The sequence below is a fragment of the Oncorhynchus tshawytscha genome, linkage group LG24 (genome assembly GCF_018296145.1).
Source record: "Oncorhynchus tshawytscha isolate Ot180627B linkage group LG24, Otsh_v2.0, whole genome shotgun sequence".
Taxonomy (NCBI): domain Eukaryota; kingdom Metazoa; phylum Chordata; class Actinopteri; order Salmoniformes; family Salmonidae; genus Oncorhynchus; species Oncorhynchus tshawytscha.
The window spans coordinates 5413023-5435888 of NC_056452.1; the positions used below are offsets into that span (position 1 = coordinate 5413023).

Here is a 22866-nt window from a genome sequence, read left to right on the forward strand (position 1 = left end):
TCCAGAAATAAGTCTCTCACTGTTGCCGCTTGCTACCGACATCCCTCAGCTCCTAGCTGTGCCCTGGACACCATTTGTGAATTGATCGTCCCCCATCTAGCTTCAGAGTTTGTTCTGTTAGGTAACCTAAACTGGGATATGCTTAACACCCCGGCAGTCTTACAATCTAAGCTAGATGCCCTCAATCTCACACAAAGACATCATAGACATCATCCTGACCAACTTGCCCTCCAAATATACCTCCACTGTCTTCAATCAGGATCTCAGCGATCACTGCCTCATTGCCTGTATGCGCTACGGCCCCGCGGTCAAACGACCACTCCTCATCACTGTCAAACGCTCCCTAAAACACTTCTGCGAGCAGGCCTTTCTAATCGACCTGGCCCGGGTATCCTGGAAGGATATTGACCTCATCCCGTCAGTTGAGGATGCCTGGTCATTCTTTAAAAGTAACTACCTCACCATCTTAGATAAGCATGCTCCATTCAAAAAATGCAGAACTAAGAACAGATATAGCCCTTGGTTCACTCCAGACCTGACTGCCCTCAACCAGCACAAAAACATCATGTGGCGGACTGCAATAGCATCGAATAGCCCCCGCGATATTCAACTGTTCAAGGAAGTCAGGAACCAATACATGCAGTCTGTCAGGAAAGCAAAGGCCAGCTTTTTCAAGCAGAAATTTGCAACCTGTAGCTCTAACTCTAAAAAGTTCTGGGACACTGTAAAGTCCATGGAGAACAAGAGCTCCTCCTCCCAGCTGCCCACTGCACTGAGTCTAGGTAACACGGTGACCACCGATAAATCCATGATAATCAAAACTTCTCAACGGCTGGCCATGCCCCCCGCAGCTACTCCCCCCGCAGCTACTCCCCAGCTTCTCCTTTACCCAAATCCAGATAGCAGATGTTCTGAAAGAGCTGCAAAACCTGGACCCATACAAATCAGCTGGGCTTGACAATCTGGACCCTCTATTTCTGAAACTATCCGCCGCCATTGTCGCAACACCTATTACCAGCCTGTTCAACCTCTTTCGTATCATCTGAGATCCCCAAGTATTGGAAAGCTGCCGTTGTCACTGGACCAAAACTGTTACAGACCTATATCCATCCTGCCCTGCCTATCTAAGGTCTTTGAAAGCCAAGTTAACAAACAGATCACCGACCATCTTGAATCCCACTGTACCTTCTCCACTGTGCAATCAGGTTTCCGAGCCGGTCACAGGTGCACCTCAGCCACGCTCAAGGTACAAAACAATATCATAATCGCCATTGATAAAAGACAGTACTGTGCAGCCGTCTTCATCGACCTGGCCAAGGCTTTCGACTCTGTCAATCACCATATCCTTATCGGCAGACTCAGTAGCCTCGGTTTTTCTAAAGACTGCCTTGCCTGGTTCACCAACTACTTTGCAGACAGAGTTCAGTGTGTCAAATCGGAGGGCATGCTGTCCGGTCCTCTGGCAGTCTCTATGGGGGTGCCACAGGGTTCAATTCTCGGGCCGACTCTATTCTCTGTATATATCAATGATGTTGCTCTTGCTGCGGGCGATTCCCTGATCCACCTCTACGCAGAAGACACCATTCTGTATACTTCTGACCCTTCCTTGGACACTGTGCTATCTAACCTCCAAACGAGCGTCAATGCCATACAACACTCCTTCCGTGGCCTCCAACTGCTCTTAAACGCTAGTAAAACCAAATGCATGCTTTTCAACCGTTCACTGCCTGCACCTGCACGCCCGACTAGCATCACCACCCTGGATGGTTCCGACCTAGAATATGTGGAATATAAGTACCTAGGTGTCTGGCTAGGCTGTAAACTCTCCTTCCAGACTCATATCAAACATCTCCAATCTAAAATCTAATCTAGAGTCGGCTTTCTATTTCGCAACAAAGCCTCCTTCACTCACGCCGCCAAACTTACCCATAGTAAAACTGACTATCCTACCGATCCTCGACTTCGGCGATGTCATCTACAAAATAGCTTCCAATACTCTACTCAGCAAACTGGATGCAGTTTATCACAGTGCCATCCGTGTTGTTACTAAAGCACCTTATACCACCCACCTCTGCGACCTGTATGCTCTAGTCCGGCTGGCCCTCGCTACATATTCATCGCCAGACCCACTGGCTCCAGGTCATCTACAAGTCCATGCTAGGTAAAAGCTCCGCCTTATCTCAGTTCACTGGTCACGATGGCAACACCCAGCCATAGCACGCGCTCCAGCAGGTGTATCTCACTGATCATTCCTAAAGCCAACACCTAATTTGGCCGCCTTTCCTTCCAGTTCTCTGCTGCCTGTGACTGGAACGAATTGCAAAAATCGCTGAAGTTGGAGACTTTTATCTCCCTCACCAACTTTAAACATCTGCTATCTGAGCAGCCAACCAATCGCTGCAGCTGTACATAGTCCATCAGTAAATAGCCCACCCAATTTACCTACCTTATCCCCATACTGTTTTTATTTATTTGCTTTTCTGCTCTTTTGCACACCAGTATCTTTACCTGCACATGACTCTGATCATTTATCACTCCAGTGTTAATCTGCTAAAATGTAATTATTCAATCCTTATTATTCACTCCACGCCTATTTATTGCCTACCTCCTCATGCCTTTTGCACACAATGTATATAGACTCTTTTTTTCTACTGTGTTATTGATTTGTTTATTGTTTACTCCATGTGTAACTCTGTGTTGTTGTCTGTTCACACTGCTATGCTTTATCTTGGCCAGGTCGCAGTTGTAAATGAGAACTTGTTCTCAACTAGCCTACCTGATTAAATGAAGGTGAAATATATATATAATTTTAATGTCCAGGGATATGTGAGACCAGGGATGCTGAGGGACAGGCATAGGTTGAAGGAGACCAGCCGGAGCTTTTTGAGGAGTCTTGTTCTGCGCACAGATCGTGCATATCAGGAACCATGGTAGGCCACCAAAAGCGTTGTCGCACAAAGGCCAGGGTCCAATGGGCACCCAGGTGGCAGGCAAGCCTGTAGGAGGGGGCCCACTCTAGGACAGAGTAGTGGACCGCGTCAGGAACAAACATCCGTTTATCTGGGCCCCACCGGGGTTCGGATGTCAAGTGCATCCGGCTTGACATTCTTGGATCCCGGGCGATAGGAGAGGGAGAGATGTTGAACCGGGTGAAAATCAGGGCCCACGTAGCTTTCCTGGAATTAAGATGCTTGGCGGTGTGGAGATATTCCAGGTTCTTGTGGACGGTCCACACAACGAACGGGTGTTCCTCCCCCTCCAGCCAGTGCCTCCACTCCTTCAATGCCGTCTTCACTGCGAGAAGCTCACGATTTCCCACATCGTAGCTCCTCTCCGTGGCTTTGAGGTGATGGAAGAAGGCGGTCAGGTTGAACCAAGATGGGAGCTGTGATGAAACGGTACTTGAGATCCCGGAATGCCCGGTCAGCAGCTGGGGACCACTTGAAAGGAACCTTGGGAGAGGTGAGTGCAGAGAGGGGGGAGCTGGATAATGCGGCGATAAAAGTTGGCAAATCCCAGGAAATGTTGCAGCTGCACCCTGGACGTGGGCTGGGGCCAATCCACCATCGCTCTCACCTTCCCCGGGATCCATCTGTCCACTCCCTGCAGCGATGATGTAACCCAGGAAGGGGATGGTGGAGCGATGGAATTCGCACTTCTCTGCTTTCACAAAAAGAACGTGTAGAGCACGTCTTCTTGGGCTGAGCGGGAGAAGACGAGGATGTCGTCGAGGTAGACGAAGACGAACCAGTTCAACATGTCGCGGAGAACATCATTAACCAGAGCCTGGAACACAGCTGGGGCGATGGTAATGCCAAATGGCATGAACAGATACTCGTAGTGACCGCTGACCATGTTGAAGGCAGTCTTCCACTCGTGCCCATCCCGTATCCGCATCAGGTGCTAAGCTTTCCAAAAGGTCCAGCTTGGAGAACACAGTGGCCCCCTGGAGCGGCTCGAAGGCCGAGAAGATGAGTGGAAGAATGTAGCGGTTCTTCACAGTGATATCATTGAGGCCCCGGTAGTCGTTGCATGGGCTCAGGGTTTTGTCCAGCTTCTCCACACATGCGAACCCTGCGCAGGCGAGGGAGGCAGAAGGATGGATGAATCCTGCAGCTAGGGAGTCCTCAATGTAGGTCTCCATAGCTTTGGTCTCCGGACCCGACAGAGAGTACAGTTGTCCCCGGGGCGGAGTTGTGTCTATGAGAAGGTCATTCCCACAGTCATAGGGTCAGTGTGGTGGAAGTGAAATGGCCTGTGCCTTACTGAACACCCCCCTGATACTCCGGGGGAATGGCGGAGAGGTCCGGGGCAACTTCCGAACCCCCAGGAAGATTTTCCGGGGCAGGCTGCGCTGACTTCATTCAATGAGCGTGGCAGAACGGACTCCAGCCCATGATGGCACCAGCAGACTAGTCAATAAGGGGATTGTGTCGCGGGAGCCAAGAGAATCCCAATACTACAGGAATCTGTGGAGACTTAATGAGCAGGAATGGATCATCTCGCTGTGGTTCCCTGACACAGTTAGGTTGATGGGGTTGGTATTGTGGGTGACCCGGCCTATAGAGGATGCCCTTCCAGTGCTCTAACGTCCATGGGAATGGAGAGGGGCTGAGTGGTTTATGGATGCCAGGGTAGCGTCCATAAAGCTCTCATCGGCCCCAGAGTCTATGAGTACCAAGAGAGATTTTGATTGATTCCCACACAGAAAAATGGCATGAAAAGGGGTGTGAGTAAGGGGAGAGGAAATGTTCTCCGTATGGCCCACCAGAGTACTCGCTCCTACCGGTGAGCCTGGTCTTTTAGTGGACAGGTAGAGACGAAAGGACCAGTAGTCCCGCAATACAGGCAACTCTTAGTGTGAAGCCTGTATAGCCATTCGTCTAGAGACAGCCTAGCTCTGCCAAGTTGAATCAGCAGACTTCGGAGACTCTCGGTGGAGCTCGGATAGCCTCGGGTTCTCTCGGCAACGGAGCCGTCAGTGACTTCTAGGATGCCTCTGTGGCGAGGTAGAATCCTTGGGCGGGCGAGTGAAATAAAATCTCCTCTCCTTCCTTCGTTCCCATAGTCACCCATCGAGCTGAATGGTCAAGGCAATGAGCGAGTCGAGATCTGTCGGTAGTTTCCGGGCTGCAAGCTCGTCCTTTACTTCCTCTGAAACTCCGTGCAGGAACATGTCAAACAGCGCTTCCAGGTTCCAGGCACTCTCAGCTGGCAACATGCAGAAATCCACCGCAAAGTCTGGCACACTGCGGGAGTCTTGCCAAAGCTGGAGTAACTTCCCTGCAGCCTATCGCCCAGGCAATGGAGCATCGAAAACTTTCCTTACCTCCGCCATAAACTCCTCCAGACTGAAGTATTCGGCCGACTGTTGTTTCCATACTGCCATTGCCCAGGTGAGAGCCCTCCCGGACATTAGCATGATGAGGTACGCTATCTTAGAGCAGTCAGATAGGAAGGAGTTGGGCTGCAGCTCGATAACGAGGGAATAATGAGCGAGAAATGCCGACAGGTGCCCGACGAATCGGTCCAGGGTTGGTAAGCGTGGTTCCTGGGAAACCGGGGTGGCCGGGGAGGCGGTACTGCTATCTGCTGGGTTACTGAGGGACTGGGAGGTTGCCGTTGTGGTAGGCTGCCTAACAAACAACCCGCAGAATTGCTCCAGAAATGTGTTCAACGCTCGGTCATGGCATTCGGCTAAGGTCTGGAACCCTTCCATCAGACCACGAAGCAACTGCTCGTGGCTCCTTGGGAGGAGATTGTGATGCAAAGCTGGTCCAAGTCTGCTGGGTCAGTCATGGCCAGTTTGTACTATCAAGTTTTAGGGCCCAGATGCAGACAGTGTCAAAGTAGTGTCAAAGTAACAAAAGTTTATTACTAGAACAGGGGCAGGCAAAACTACAGGTTAAGGGAAGGCAGATGTCGGTAATCCAGATCAGAGTCCAAAAGGTATAGAAGGGCAGGCAGAATGGTCAAAACCGGGAAAACTAGAAACAGACGGGCGCATGGGAAAAACACTGGTAGGCTTGAAGAACAAAACGAACTGGCAACAGTAAAACGAGAACACAGTTATAATTACACTGGAGATAATGGGGAAGATGGGTGACACCTTGAGGGGGGTGGAGACAAGCCCAAAGACAGGTGAAACAGATCAGGGTGTGACAGTAATGGGTCTTTTTATAAACTATGGTACCAGTGAAGATTTCCCACACTGGACAACTTGTTACAGCTGTCATCGATAATAATCAGATTTTTTTATGGCAGTGTAAGTTGTCGTTATATCATATATTAAGCATTTAATTAGTTAAATAATACATTGTACTTAACTCTGTAAGAATCCTGGATCTAGCTGTCAGACAGTTTTTTTGTATAAGAGATCTCAGAAATGCAGTGTAACTACGTAACATTTCATGTCTCCTTATGTTACGGGGTGAAAACAGTTTTAATGGGCACACAAGTCCAAAATAAAAAAGGTGATTGCAAAATCGAATGCTTCTAACAGAAAGAGTCAACAAACCTTGATACTGAAAACCTAAATAGATACTGTCATTACCATGGTTCTTCAATAATTGTGAATAATCCATGTTGGATCCAGCTGATATATTACATTTGGTATGGTTACATAAGACAGCCTGGTCAACCTGGTCTCAGAGCATTTCATATGATTCTGTATGTAAATCCGAGACACTCCGTTTAGAATGATATGATATGTTACATTTCATATAGTATGTATTCATTTGTGGATCTACACCCTTTTCGTATGTTATATTAAGAATTCCAATTCGTTATGAATTAGCAAAACGTACAATATGTTACGAATTTGCCAAACATAAAATATGATATGATTTTGCAGAGCATATGATATGTTACAAATTCTAGCTAGCTGGCTAGGATAAGGGATAGTTAGCTAGGATAAGGGATAGGGTTAAGGTTAGAATTTAGATTAAAGAGTTAAGGTTAGGGGAAGGGTTAGTTAAAACACTTAAAGTTAGGGTTAGCTAACATGCTAAGTAGTTGCAGAGTAGCTAAAAAGTAGTAATTAGTTAAAGTCATAATTAGCTAAAAAGTCATAATTAGCTAAAATGCTAAAGTTATCTGCGTTGAGATTCAAACTTGCATCCTTTTGGGTTTGTGTTACACACCCACCCATCTACCCCAACCAACCACCCTACAAGTAACCATCTGTCCAGCCTGGTCTCATAGACTAGACATAACATAGTAAACGTGACACTCAAATTAGTAGGATATGTTAATTTTGTTATGGTTACATAAGACAGTTACTCAAACAAACAGTTACTCAAACAACTTCTTAGGGCTGCAATCCCGTTAACGGGATGATATGACAACAGTGCAGGGTGCCAAATTCAAAACAACAGAAATCTCATAATTAACATTCCTCAAACATACATGTATCTTATACGTTTTAAAGTTTTTTTTACGTTTTAAAGGTAATCTTGTTGTTAATCCCACCACAATGTCCGATTTCAAATAGGCTTTACAGCGAAAGCACCACAAACGATTATGTTAGGTCACCACCAAGCCAAAGAAAAACTCAGCCATTTTTCCAGCCAAAGAGAGGAGTCACAAAAAGCACAAATAGAGATAAAATTAATCACTAACCTTTGATCTTCATCAGATGACACTCACAGGACTTCATTTTACACAATTCATGTATGTTTTGTTTGATAAAGTTCATATTTATATAAAAAGATCTGAGAACACACATTGGCGCGTTACGTTCACTAGTTCCAAAACATCATAGCCACATCGATTCAACAGAAATACTCATCATACATGTAGATGATAACTTTATAAGTTACTTTATAAGTTATACACATGGAATTATATATATACCTCTCCTTAATGCAACCACTGTGTCAGATCTTTAAAAAAACTTTACGGAAAAAGCAATAATCTGAGATACACATGGAATTATATATATACCTCTCCTTAATGCAACCACTGTGTCAGATCTTTTAAAAAACTTTACGGAAAAAGCAATAATCTGAGACGGCGCTCAGAAAATAAATACAATTTTCCGCCATGTTGGAGTCAACAGAAACCAGAAATCACATTATAAATATTCCCTTACCTTTTGATGATCTTCATCAGAATGCACTCCTAGGAATCCTAGTTCCACAATAAATGCTTGAGTTGTTAGATAATGTCCATTATTTATGTCCAAGTAGCTATTTTTGTTAGCACGTTAGGTACACATATCCAAACGCTCGTGCAGGTCCCGCATAACTTCGGACAAAAACTTTAAAAAGTTATATTACAGGTCGAAGAAACATTTCAAACTAAGTATAGAATAAATCTTTAGGGTGTTGTTATCATACATCTTCAAGAATTCCTTTGTGTCTAGAGAAGCAATGGAACGCAGGTCGATATCATGTGGAATGCTCGTGACCAGGAAATGGCTCTCTGCCAGTAACCTGACTCGTTCAGCTCTTATTCAGGCCCACAACACAGTAGAAGCCTGATTCAAGTTTCTAAAGACGGTTGACATCTAGTGGAAGCCCTAGGAAGTGCAACTTCATCCATATCCCACTGTGAATTCAATAGGGCCTGGGTTGAAAATCGACCAACCTCAGATTTCTCACTTCCTGTATGGATTTCTTCTCAGGTTTTTGCCTGCCATAGGAGTTCTGTTATACTCACAGACATAATTCAAACAGTTTTAGAAACTTCAGAGTGTTTTCAATCCAATACTAATAATAATATGCATATATTAGCAACTGAGACTGAGGAGCAGGCCATTTACTCTGGGCACCTCTGGGCAACTTTCATCCAAGCTACTCAATACTGCCCCTGCAGCCATAAGAAGTTAAGGCAAAAAGGGAAGTAGGGTGGATGGGTGGGCGTATAACGTGAACGTCTAGCAAACCAAAGGTTGCAAATTCAAATCTCCTCACGGACAACTTTGCAAATACTTACTACCTTTTGGCTACTTTGCAACTACTTAGCATGTTAGCTAACCCTTCCCCAAACCCTAACCCTTTAACCTCTTAAACTTAAACTTTTAACCTTGACCTTAATCCTAACCCCTAGCGTAGCTAACCTTAGCTAACTAGCTAGATTTCGCAACACATAATACACTAGGCAAATTCGTAACATATTGAACTTTTAGCAAATTTGTTACATATAATATAAATTGTAATTCGTAAGGTATACGAAATTGGGTGATAATTACAACAAATTTCATAGCCTAGTGGCCTTATTCAAAATATCATCTGGTAATGAAATAACATGACACATTTAAACAATACAAGGGGCATTCAATTTTAAACAATTAAAAAGGGGCTTGAAGTTGAATTTGGAGCTTAGAATTTCAAGTACTGGAATAGGCCTACCTGCGTGAAAAGACTGTGTAATTATTGTAGGCAGTTTATAAATTCTGCTGCTCCCTTATAATTATCTGTGATTTGGCCACTTTCATTTGATTCCCACCGCTTCAATTGAAGGTTGTCAAGCTACTCTGTTGCTTAAAACCATGTGCTGTTATTATGAGGACGACAACATCTAATGTTGGCTTCAACTTTGCTTTCCAATACAAATCCTTCCGCTTAAAAAGTAACCTGGTTTTTCTCCACTTTATCATTATATAAACAGTGAAGGTGAGATTCAAATGGTGCGATTAATGCTACCGATATTCATGGCTTTATTATGTATGCCTGCACCTGCCACATAGGCTACAGAAAAATCGTCACGCATGCATCCAATCTATTTAGTCAGGCAATGTCCACATTATTCTCACATATTTTAGAATGTAATAATAATTGAAATATCAATACATTGGCCAAGTTGGTAATGGCCAACTTTTTTTTTTTTTACACTTTTTGCATGCTTTTTGGGGGGAGGGGGGAGGGGTTATATTTTAGGCCCTATATGTACAAGTATATACATTATACAAATGTATAACATTGAGATCCTTGAAAATTACAATTAAGTGCTTGAAAAAGTCCCTGAAAAGTCTTTGATTTTGACTTGCCAATGTCTGTATGAACCCTGCTTTAATGGATGTATAGTCCTAGGCCTATGCTGTTGTATAGGTGGAGTTATGGATCAATTTGCATTTATTCACTTTTATTCCTCTAAGTACACATGTGGAACTGCATGAAAATCCTTTTTATTTTATTTTTCAAATTATTCAGAAATGTTGATCCCAATGTCACACATTGGCCCCATTATTTATAGAAAGACCCTAATATACTTACATTTGCTCTACTGTGTGTGCATGTGCCTACTTATGTTTGTTTGTGTGTGTCACTGTCTGTCTTTATGTGTGTCTTTGTGTATTTGTGTGTATGTATGCATGTGTGTGCATGTGTGGGTCAGAATGTTCCAGTGGTCCTATGAGTTTGGCCGAGCAGTCCTGTGTGTGGACTACATGGTCTTCACACTTCATCTCATCCACATCTTCGCCATTCACAAACAACTGGGGCCAAAGATCATCATCGTCGGCAAGATGGTGAGACTTACTGAAGCAACAAAATGAGACATGACTATGGCTGGGTTGTGTTTAGTTATTTGAAAAAAAAAACGTTTGGGAATGGAAAGGTAACGTGTCCAATTAGTGGTTTGAGGTGTGAAGATAAGCACATCCATAAAATCCTATCTCAGGTGTTTGATCTGAGAGGATAACATGCACCAAAAAATATAAATCTGCACACTGGTATGATGCTCCCGAAGTGTTTAATGGTCTTAGCAAAGACCCTTGTTGGGTAGAAACATTGCCCTTTTCTCATTTAACACTGTGGGACCATCATACTAACGTGTCCAATAGGAACACAGATTTAGATTTTCCATCGCAAAACTTTTACCTACTGCGTGCCCTTCTGAACATCTATTAACCTAACCAGGAAAACTCCGGACCCTATAATGTATGACAATGATTAATCAGTTGTAAAAGGTTTTATAAGGGCTATGATGGGACCAGTTTTTCCTAATCAGGTCACATTGTTTTAAAAAAACGAAAAAAACTTCTGGCCCTGGGGGCGGAAAAAACCTTGTCAAACTGCAGCAACCTTATACTTGTTTATATTAATTATATTTAGACTATATTAGGAGGGGGATTTCCTCTACCCAGACAACAACTGATAGACAATAGAACTAACAGGGCTGCGCTTGCTTTATGCATGTTTGCAACTGTAGACCTTATAATAGTGATGACAATTTTTTATGTTGATAGAGTAATTACAGTTAATAATTTTGGATTGAAAACGTATAGGCAGCCTAATATGCACCAAATTTGATAGAAAAAAATGGACTATAACATTACCAATTAGTTACCCTGACCAAATGGACAGTGCACATAGACTGTATGCAGCTGTTCTTATTAGGAGGCTACAGTTGATCAGACTGAAAAATTGTCTTGTTTTCATCCCATACAGCATGTCAGAAGTCTGTTTAGGTGTAGCCAAGGCTGCTGCAACATTTACAGTTGAAGTCGGAAGTTTACATACACTTACAGTGAGGGGAAAAAGTATTTGATCTCCTGCTGATTTTGTACATTTGCCCACTGACAAAGAAATGATCAGTCTATAATTTTAATGGTAGGTTTATTTGAACAGTGAGAGACAGAATAACAACAAAAATGTCAAACAAAATGCATGTGAAAAATGTTATAAATTGATTTGCATTTTAATGAGGGAAATACGTATTTGACCCCTCTGCAAAACATGACTTAGTACTTGGGAGCAAAACACTTATTGGCAATCACAGAGGTCAGACGTTTCTTGAAGTCGGCCACCAAGTTTGCACACATCTCAGGAGGGATTTTGTCCCACTCATCTTTGCAGATCTTCTCCAAGTCATTAAGGTTTCGAGGCTGACGTTTGGCAACTTGAACCTTCAGCTCCCTCCACAGATTTTCTATGGAAATAAGGTCTGGAGACTGGCTAGGCGACTCCAGGACCTTAATGTGCTTCTTCTTGAGCCACTCCTTTGTTGCCTTGGCCGTGTGTTTTGGGTCATTGTCATGCTGGAATACTGTTACGAATCTCCTTTGGCCCGACAGTCTTAGGGGGGATGGTAACGAGACCCGTAACATAACTCATGCAATTTATAATAGTGACAAAGTACAAATGAGAACGAAATAACCACAGACAACTAAATTACCGTCAAACATGGTTTATTAGAAAACACACGGTAATGGGGGGAGGGGGGCAGGAAAAGGTGCTGAGCTGGACCCAAGGAAAGAAACAATAAGCATCCAAAACACCCCTAAGCTAGACTAGCCTATTTCAACAACAGCTAACTAACTAACCAAAAATACAGTGGGTGGTCCGCCCAGTTCTAACTAGTGTTTTTAACTAAGTTTACCTACGGGTAGTGTATGCCCATGGGCGACTTGTCTTGGTTCCCCCTTTTCCCACCAGCAAACAAACACAAACACCATAACCAAAAACGATACTCACAGGTGAGGACAAAGTGATATGGAGGTGCTCAAACAAAAGATGGCTCAATACATAAAGAGCGATAGAGAGACATAGTAGGAGAGGGTGAACCAGAGCGATCTACAGACATATGGTATTTACAGAGAGATTGAGCTCTAGACTAGAGCAAACAACTGACAGGGTTTTTAAACCAAGGGAAAGGAACTGTGATTGGGTAGGAAACAGGAGGAGGTGTGTCTTCTGATTGATGATTGATTGGTGACTGATTGGGGAGTGATGATTTTCATCTGTGAGGGGAGAAGGAGAGAAAAGAACACAGGATACATACACACACACCCACACAGGATACCAGTATCTGTAACAAATACCCATCCACGACCCATTTTCAATGCCCTGGCTGAGGGAAGGAGGTTCTCACCCAAGATTTGACGGTACATGGCCCCGTCCATCTTCCCTTTGATGCGGTGAAGTTCTGTCCCCTTAGCAGAAAAACACCCCCAACGCATAATGTTTCCACCTCCATGTTTGACGGTGGGGATGATGTTCTTGGGGTCATAGGCAGCATTCCACCTCCTCCAAACACGGCGAGTTGAGTTGATGCCAAAGAGCTCCATTTTGGTCTCATCTGACCACAACACTTTCACCCAGCTGTCCTCTGAATCATTAAAATGTTCATTGGCAAACTTTAGACGGGCATGTATATGTGCTTTGTGCGCACTGCAGGATTTCAGTCTCTCACGGCGTAGTGTGTTACCAATTGTTTTCTTGGTGACTATGGTCCCAGCTGCTTTGAGATCATTGACAAGATCCTCCCGTGTAGTTCTGGGCTGATTCCTCACTTCAACTCCACGAGGTGAGATCTTGCATGGAGTCCCAGGCCGATGGAGATTGACAGTTCTTTTGTGTTTCTTCCATTTGCGAATAATCGCACCAACTGTTGTCACCTTCACAACAAGCTGCTTGGCGATGGTCTTGTAGCCCATTCCAGCCTTGTGTAGGTCTACAATCTTGTCCCTGACATCCTTGGAGAGCTCTTTGGTCTTGGCCATGGTGAAGAGTTTGGAATCTGATTGATTGATTGCTTCTGTGGACAGGTGTCTTTTATACAGGTAACAAACTGAGATTAGGACCACTCCCTTTAAGAGTGTACTCCTAATCTCAGCTTGTTACCTGTATAAAAGACACGTGGGAGCCAGAAATCTTTCTGATTGAGAGGGGGTCAAATACTTATTTCCCTCATTAAAATGCAAATCAATTTATAACATTTTTGACATGCATTTTTCTGGATTTTTTGTTGTTATTCTGTCTCTCACTGTTCAAATAAACCTACCATTAAAATTATAGACTGATCATTTCTTTATCAGTGGGCAAATGTACAAAATCAGAAGGGGATCAAATACTTTTTTCCCTCAATGTAGGTTGGAGTCATTAAAACTCGTTTTTCAACCAATCCACACATTTCTTGTTAACAAACTATAGTTTTGGCAAGTCGGTTAGGACTTTGTGCATGACACAAGTAATTTTTCCAACAATTGTTTACAAACAGATTATTTCACTTATAATTCACTGTATCACAATTCCAGTGGGTCAGAAGTTTACATACAGTAAATTAAACAGCTTGGAAAATTCCAGAAAATCACGTCATGGCTTTAGAAGCTTATGATAGGCTAATTGACATAATTTGAGTCAACTGGAGGTGTACCTGTGGATGTATTTGAAGTCCTACCTTCAAACTCAGTGCCTCTTTGCTTGACATCATGGGAAAATCAAAAGACATCAGCCAGGACCTCAGAAAAAAAATTGTAGACCTCCACAAGTCTGGTTCATCCTTGGGAGCAATTTCCGAACGCCTGAAGGTACCACGTTCATCTGTACAAACAATAGTACGCAAGTATAAACACCATGGGACAATTCAGCCGTCATACCGCTCGGGAAGGAGATGCGCTCTGTCTCCTAGAGATTAACGTCCTTTGTGGGAAAAGTGCAAAGCAATCCCAGAACAAAAGTAAAAAACCTTGTGAAGATGCTGGAGGAAACAGGTACAAAAGTATCTATATCCACAGTAAAACGAGCCCTGAAAGGCCGCTCAGCAAGGAAGTAGTCACTGCTCCAAAACCGCCACAAAAAAGCCAGACTACGGTTTGCAACTGCACATGGGGACAAAGATCGTACTTTTTGGAGAAATGTCCTCTGGTCTGATGAAACAATAATATAACTGTTTGGTCATAATGACTATCGTTATGTTTGGAGGAAAAAAGGGGGAGCTTGCAAGGCGAAGAACACCATCCCAAACATGAAGCACAGGGGTTGGCAGCCTCGTGTTGTGGGGGTGTTTTGCTGCAGGAGGGACTGATGCGCTTCACAAAATAGATGGCATCATGAGGTAGGAAAATTATGTGGATATATTGAAGAATCATCTCCAGACATCAGTCAGGAAGTTAACGCTTGGTTGCAAATGGGTCTTCCAAATGGACAATGACCCCAAGCATACTTCCAAAGTTGTGGCAAAATGGCTTAAGGACAACAAAGTCAAGGTATTGGAGTGACCATGACAAAGCCCTGACCTCAATCCTATAGAAAATTTGTGGGCAAAACTGAAAAAGCGTGTGCGAGCAAGGAGGCCTACAAACCTGACTCCGTTACACATTAGCTCTGTCAGGAGGAATGGGCCACAATTCACCCAACTTATTATGGGAAGCTTGTGGAAGGCTACCCAAAATGTTTGACCCAAGTTAAGCAATTTAAAGGCAGTGCTACCAAATACTAATTCAGTGTATGTAAACTTCTGACCCACTGGGAATGTGATGAAATAAATAAAAGCTGAAATAAATCATTCTCTCTACTATTATTCTGACAATCCACATTCTTTAAATAAAGTGGTGATCCTAACTGACAGGGAATTATTACTCAGATTAAATGTCAGGATTTGTGAAATAATGAGTTTAAATGTATTTGGCTAAGGTGTATGTAAACTTCCGACTTCAACTGTATGTAATGAGTTTTTGCTGTTGTCTGACCTGGGTGATTATGTGTTATCATCTTTGCTATATAAATACCGGAGGAAAGTGGAAAGCCTACTTGAGCCTGTGCGAAGAAATACGCTGAGTCAACCTTTCTCTTTAATCTAACTTTTAATGGTTGATGGGGATGGAAGCTATCAAGTAGTTTTGAATTGATTTCGAGATCCCGGAAAAGACAGTCGAAAGTTCCATATGTTCAGCAAGTAACACATCATAACCTGCTATTACCTCTGCAAGCTCCTTGTAGTTGCCCTTGTTAGTGGAACTGTCCTTCTCGTCGTGTCCTCTAAAAGCCAAATCTTGCATGCCCAAAAATGCAGTGGTGTTGATAAGCCTCTTGAGAACATCCCTGTTTCTTCTTACTTTCTTGTTGTATTACGCAGTTTGAATACGCAGACCATTGTCATGTTCGATGCAGCTTTTTCCCAGAAGCATGAATCTGATGTCAGCATTTATATGCTCCCTGCTTTTGTTTTTCCGTTTAGCTGAATGATGGCTGTTCTTCGGGTCACTGACCCCCCTTTCGCCCAAGACTTTCTAAAAAGTAGGCAAGGCCAGCAATGCAGGCAGCTTGGTTAAAGGCTCCCTGTTAACCAACTATACTTTTGATACAAATTGGTAATGAACTCCCTCACCTTTTCACCCTTCTTCATGAAACTGATCTCAGGCAGAGGTCGACCCTCGGTTTTAATTCGCACCTTTTCCGTGCACCCCAGAGAATAAAAGGGGTTCTTCAACAAAATGTCAACAAAATTTGCGGTAGTGTTGGCGGCGAAAACTGCACACTCAAGCTGGTAGCTACTGCTACTGAAGTTAGCAAGGCATTTTTTCAAATAAATTGCTCTAACTGGACACAAAAATAAAGTTCTAAAACAAGAAAACTATTTATAATCTATGTTCTCCATCTCCAGTAATTTGAAAAAACTCATTTGAATTGAATAATATCCCCAAAATGCTATCACTTTTCAATCTCTATCATGTCACCAACTCACCAAGCTTCTCAACACATATTACGCCCCCATAATGCTCTGCAGCACAACCCCAATACAACACACTAGGTTCATTCTCTGAGACTAATCCTATGATTGGATGGGCAACATCATACTGCAAAAGCTTTGATTGGTTGGAGGTCGTCCTCCGGAAGTGTTCATAATTACCATAGGTCTATGGAAGGGGGTGAGGCCTCCTAAATTTTGTATTGAAGTCAGTGTACCCAGAGGAGGACAGAAGCTAGCTGTCCTGCGGCTATACCATGGTGCTACCCCATGGTGCTAACTATTGAAGTTGTTTTAATCAATTATTTGGTGACGTGATTATATTTAGTATAGTTTTATCTTAAAATTTCACTGAGGAGGATGGTCCTCCCCTTCCTCCTCTGAGGAGCCTCCACTGTAATCAATGTTAAATGTTGTGCTCTCCTATAGATGAAGGATATCTTCTTCTTCCTCTTCTTCCTGGGTGTGTGGCTTATGGCATATGGGGTGGCCAATCAAGCACTGCTGTACTCCTATGACCCTCGCCCCGCCTGGATCTTCCGGCGCGTGTTCTACAGGCCGTACCTGCACATATTTGGACAGGTCCCAGTGGAAGAAATAGATGGTATTGTGTGTGTGTGTGTGTGTGTGTGTGTGTGTGTGTGTGTGTGTGTGTGTGTGTGTGTGTGTGTGTGTGTGTGTGTGTTGTAAGACCCGTACAAATTATGTGATGCTTTCCAACTCAAAGCTGCCAAACTTTTCGATAAGATCAGTGTGGAAAAGTCTACAAAGCTCTGTTTTCTCATGTCCTCCATATTGTGTGTCTGTCTGTCTGTAGTGAGGAAGGAGTGGGACACGGAGTGCACTGACAATGTGACGCTGATCGAGGGAGGCGCGGAGCCCTGCAGGAGCCATTATGCTAACTGGCTAGTGATTGTCTTACTGGTCATCTACCTACTGGTCACCAACATCCTGCTCATCAACCTACTCATCGCCATGTTCAGGTAAAGGATGGACACTCTCTTTTCCTCCTTTCTCTATCTTTCTTCTCTCCTTTATTTCTCTCTCCCTCCCTCTCACCTCCCTGAATCTTCAGTCTCCTATAAATCTATTCTGTCAATATAATTTTTACTGACATTTTTACTATCATTTTCAGCTAAATCGAATTCCTCGTCTTTTGTCAATTGTGTACCACATTATGTTAATTATGAATCCTTTCTCTTCATCCGCTCTCCACACAGTTACACATTCTCCAAGGTGCAGGGCCAAAGCGACACCTACTGGAAGTTCCAGCGCTACAACCTGATTGTGGAGTACCACTCCCGGCCCTCCCTTGCTCCCCCCTTCATTATCCTCTCCCACGTTCACCTATTTATCAAGAGATACATCCGCAAGGTACCCTCGGTCAAGATCCTCCATTTTGGTGAGAATTCAACCCAGGTATTCATTGAAAAGGAATTTTTATATCCTTACAATCACTATAGGAACTTAAAGGGGCAATTAGCAATTGCTACATCCATTTTTGGACTTAAACATTTATGATATGATACATTGATTCTTGAAGAAGATAACTTATAAATGCCCCATGCGCTTAGTTTAACAGTCGTACCCCATCAGAACAAAAAATATGTTTGTTTTACACCAATGTTTATGAACAACGTAAATGTAAACAAACACTGTATAGCTTTAAAACAAGGTTAAAATGATAATTTTGATATCATGGATGGTCAGTCCTTGAATCCTTAAAGTGTGTGTGTGTGTGTGTGTGTGTGTGTGTGTGTGTGTGTGTGTGTGTGTGTGTGTGTGTGTGTGTGTGTGTGTGTGTGTGTGTGTGTGTGTCTATGTTTGTGTTGCTTCACAGTCCCCTCTGTTCCAAAAGGTGTAATTTTTATCTGTTTTTTAAATCAAAATGTTCTGCTTGAATCAGTTACTTGATGTGGAATAGAGTTCCATGTAGTCCCATAGTCTGTTGTGGACTTGGGGACTGTGAAGAGACCTCTTGTGGCATGTCTTGAGGGGTATGCATGGGTATCTGAGCTGTGCGCCAGTAGTTCAAATAGACAGTTCGGTGCATTCAACATGTCAATACCTCTCATAAATACAAGCAGTGATGAAGTCACTCTCTCCTCCACTTTGAGCCAGGAGAGATTGACATGCATATTATTAATGTTAGCTCTCTGTAGACATCCAAGGGCCAGCCGTGCTGCCCCGTTCTGAGCCAATTGCAATTTTCCTAAGTCCTTTTTTGTGGCACTTGACCACACGACTGAACAGTAATTCAGGTGTGACAAAACTAGGGCCTGTAGGACCTGTCTTGTTTTTAGTGCTGTTAAGAAGGTAGAGTAGCGCTTTATTATGGACAGACTTCTCCCCATTTTACCTACTGTTGTATCAATATGTTTTGAACATAACAATTTCCATTTCAGCGTTATTCCAAGCAGTTTAGTCACCTCAACTTGCTCAATTTACACATTATTCATTATGAGATGTAGTTGGGGTTTAGGGTTTAGTGAATGATTTGTCCCAAATACAAAGCTTTAAGTTTTGGAAATATTTAGGACAAACTTATTCCTTGCTACTGCAGCTCTTTGTTAAGTGTTGCAGTCATTTCAGTTGCTGTAGTAGCTGACGTGTATAGTGTTGAATCATCCGCATACATAGACACACTGGCTTTACTCAAAGCCAGATTTTAAAAAGTAAGGGAGCTAAACAGCTACCCTGGGGAATTCCTGCTTCTACCTGGATTGTGTTTGAGAGGCTTCCATTAAAGAACACCCTCTGTGTTCTGTTAGACAAGTAACTCTTTATCCACAGTATAGCAGGGGGTGTAAAGCCATAACACATACGTTTTTCCGGCAGCATTATGTCAAAAGCCGCACTGAAATCTAACAAAACAGCCCCCACAATATTTTTTATCATCAATTTCTCTCAGCCAATCATCAGTCATTTTCGTAAGTGCTGTGCTTGTTGAATGTCATTCCCTATACGTGTGCTGAAAGTCTGTTTACTGTAAAATAGCATTGTATCTGGTCAAACACCATTTTTCCCAAAAGTTTACTACGGGTTGGTAACAGGCTGATTGGTCGGTAATGAATTTTGCTCTCCTCTAGGCCTGGGGGCACACAATTTCTAGTAGGCTTAAATTGAAAATATCCTCAGTAATTTTCCATCCAAGTTGTCAGACCCCAGATCACCTCTGCTTGTCTTTCATAATTTGGTCAGATATACTTGGATGTGTAGTATCAGCGTTTGTTGCTGGCATGTCATGCCTAAGTTTGCTATCTTTCTGAAGAAAAAAATAATTGAAAGTAGTTGGCAATATCAGTCTGTTTTGTGATGAATGAGCCATCTGATTCAATGAATGATGGAGCTGAGTTTGCCTTTTTTTTCAAAATTGAATTTAATGTGCTCCAAAGCTTTTTACAATCATTCATTGAACCTTTGTTTCATAGTATAGTTTCTTCTTAATTTTATTCAGTTTAGTTATATGACTTCTTAATTTGCAGTACATTCACCATTCAGTTGGGCAGCCAGACTCTTTTTTTTCTTCAAACATACAATTTTTCAATTCCTCATCAATCCACAGGGATTTAACAGTTTTTACAGTACTTTTGTTAATGGGTGCATGCTTAATAGTAACTGGAATAAGCAATTTCATAAATGTGTCAAGTGCAGCATCTGTTTGCTCCTCATTACACACCACGGACCAGCAAATATTCTTTACATCAACAACATGCGGCAGGGTAGCCTAGTGTGTTGGACTACTAACTGAAAAGTTGCAAATTCAAATCCCGGAGCAGACCAGGTACAAATCTGTCGTTCTGCCCCTGAACAGGCAGTTAACCCACTGTTCCTAGGCTGTCATTGAAAATATACATTTTTTCTTAACTGACTTGCCTAGTTAAATAAAGGTTAAAAAAACCCACATAGGAATCACTAGAAAATGTATTGTATGACCTCTTATACACTATATTAGGCCCAGCCTTTGGAACTTTGGTTTTCCTAGATATGGTTACTTTCAAGCTAATTTCTGCAGCATTAGTAAAGTGGCGATCAATACATGTTGATGTGCTGTTTGTAACTGCCCTGGTAGGTTGACTCATAACCTGAACCAGGTTGCAGGCACTGGTTACAGTTTGAAGCTTCTTCTTGAGTGGGCAGATTGATGAAAGCCAGACAATATTTAAATCACCCAGAAAATATACCTCTCTGTTGATATCACATACATTATCAAGTATTTCACACATTATCCAGATAATGACTGTTAGCGCTTGGTGGTCTATAGCAGCTTCCCACAATAATGTGATTTAGGTGAGGCAGATGAACCTGTAGCCATATTACTTCAACAGTATTTAGGCAAAGACTAGAAGGAGTTTCCATATGCCAGTAATTTCCTTTAAAATCCGTGAAGGTAAGTGAACAAGCGCACACTTTGGGAGGCCATGTCTTCAGATGAGAGGCCATGTCTTCAGATGAGAGGCCATGTCTTCAGATGAGAGGCCATGTCTTCAGATGAGAGGCCATGTCTTCAGATGAGAGGCCATGTCAGTGGCATATCTACCCATTCCAGTCACAAAATAAACCAGATGAGAGATTATTGGGACACAACCTCTGTCTGACAGTGAGGTTAACATGCTAACTACTGGTTTCCTACCACAGGAGGTTGGTGGCACCTTAATTGGGGAGGACGGACTCGTGGTAATGGCTGAAGAAGAATCAATGGAATGGTATCAAATACATCAAACCATGTGTTTGATGCCCTTTCATTCGCTCTGTTCCAGCCATTATTATGAGCCATTCTCTTCTCAGCAGCCTCCTGTGTTTCCTACCTCACCTAAGCATCAGCACGACTAATACATTTTCCACCTCTGTTAGTATTGGAGCTGACGGGGAAAGCAGCTAACAGGTTAATGACATGGGAGGCCATTCAGAAGGAAAACTTCCTGACAGCCCAGAGCAAGATCCAGAGAGGGAGCGACTCAGAGAGGCTCAAACGGATGTCAGTCAAGTGAGTAAACCTTTACACCCGCCCTCCAGTTAGGATCCATCTCTCTTTCAGCATTTTTCTCTACCAATTTAACTACAGCCTTTTCTAGATAATGTGGATATTTATGGATATTATGAATATATTTACATGTTACAGTAGCCTACATATACATGTGTTGTATACATTTAAATATTTATATTTTTTTGTCCAAATAATATATTTTCTATACTTTAATATACTATATGTACTGTACTGTAATATTTTTATTATATGATGTTGTACGATCAGGTCCAAAATGATTGGCACCCTTGATAAAGATGGGTAAAAAAGACTGTATAAAATAGATAATACAAATACTGAGGCTGAAACTTGGCCGCAAGTAGATCTTCCAGTAAGACAATAACCCCAATGCACACGTCAAAATCCACAAAGAAATTGTTTATTTACCACAAAATCAACATTTTGCAATGACCATCTCATGCTCCGGTCTTGAACCCCATTAAAAATCAGTGTTTTGAATTTAAGAGGGCAGTCGAAGGATATCAAGGATCTGGAAAGTTTCTGTATGGAGGAATGGTCTAAGATCCCTTCCAATGTGTTCTCCAATCTCATAAAACATTTGAGAAAAAGGCTCAGTGACATTATCCAAGTTTCAAGTTTTATTACTTGTATGTGCGGGATATACATGGTATACATCATCCAACTAAATGCGTATTTGCAGGTTCCTTCTCGACAATGCCACAACAATAAGAAATAATAAAATATGAGAATAAAAACAAAGTTCATGACTCAGTAGAATAAACATTTTTAGGATGGTATAATATTTGATTTGTAGTCCAATATTACACTTGTTTTGGAGAAGAGGGGTTTGGGGGCCAAGTGTTTAAATTGTGCAGTATTTAGCAATCACAATAAAAGTCTGGTAGCAGCAGTTGTGATGTGTGTGTGTAGCATGAATTTGTGTGTGTGCGAGTGCATGTGTGTTAAGGTGTGGAGAATCAGAGCAGGTGATCAGTCCAGTTCAAGTGTTCAGCAGTTCAGCGATGTGAATCGGGGCATGTTACCTTGTCTGCTTGCTGAAGTCAACAATCAACTTCTTTGTTTTGTTGATGGTGACGGAGAGGTTGTTGTCCTGGCACCACAATGCCAATTATTTTACCATCCTACTTATAGGCTGACTCATCATTGCAGGTTAACCATGGTGTCATCAGCAAACTTGATGATGGATTTGGTGTCATACAAAGCCACGCAGTTGTGGGTGAATAGGGAGTACAGCAGAGGGTTGAGGACACACCCCTTGAGGGCCCCTGTGTTAACAGTCAGTGTGGAGGTGTTGTTGCCAATCCTCACAGCCTGTGGTCTGCCTGTCAGGAAGTCCAGTTGCAGAGGGTGGTGTCCAGACCCAGGGCTCTGAGCTTGGTGTCGAGCTTGGAGGGGAAAATTGTGTTGAATGCTGAACTGTAGTCAATGAACAGCGTTCTCACATA

The 22866-nt window shown here is 42.7% G+C and overlaps 1 protein-coding gene across 2 annotated transcripts in view; it reads left to right on the forward strand.

Moving 5' to 3' along the window:
- LOC112235559 (transient receptor potential cation channel subfamily M member 4-like) overlaps nucleotides 1-22866 on the forward strand; it is a 101413-nt gene that overhangs the window by 66332 nt on the left and 12215 nt on the right. The window contains exons 20-24 of one of the 2 annotated variants that reach the window (XR_006079774.1): nucleotides 10339-10471; nucleotides 16843-17017; nucleotides 17231-17396; nucleotides 17634-17832; nucleotides 21268-21400. Coding sequence is in view for 1 of the 2 variants with exons in the window: in XM_042305215.1 (XP_042161149.1) it covers nucleotides 10339-10471; nucleotides 16843-17017; nucleotides 17231-17396; nucleotides 17634-17815; nucleotides 21268-21400 (789 nt within the window). In the remaining variant the exon portion in view is untranslated. The remainder of the gene's footprint in view (nucleotides 1-10338; nucleotides 10472-16842; nucleotides 17018-17230; nucleotides 17397-17633; nucleotides 17833-21267; nucleotides 21401-22866) is intronic. The other variant, XM_042305215.1, reaches the window with a different exon arrangement.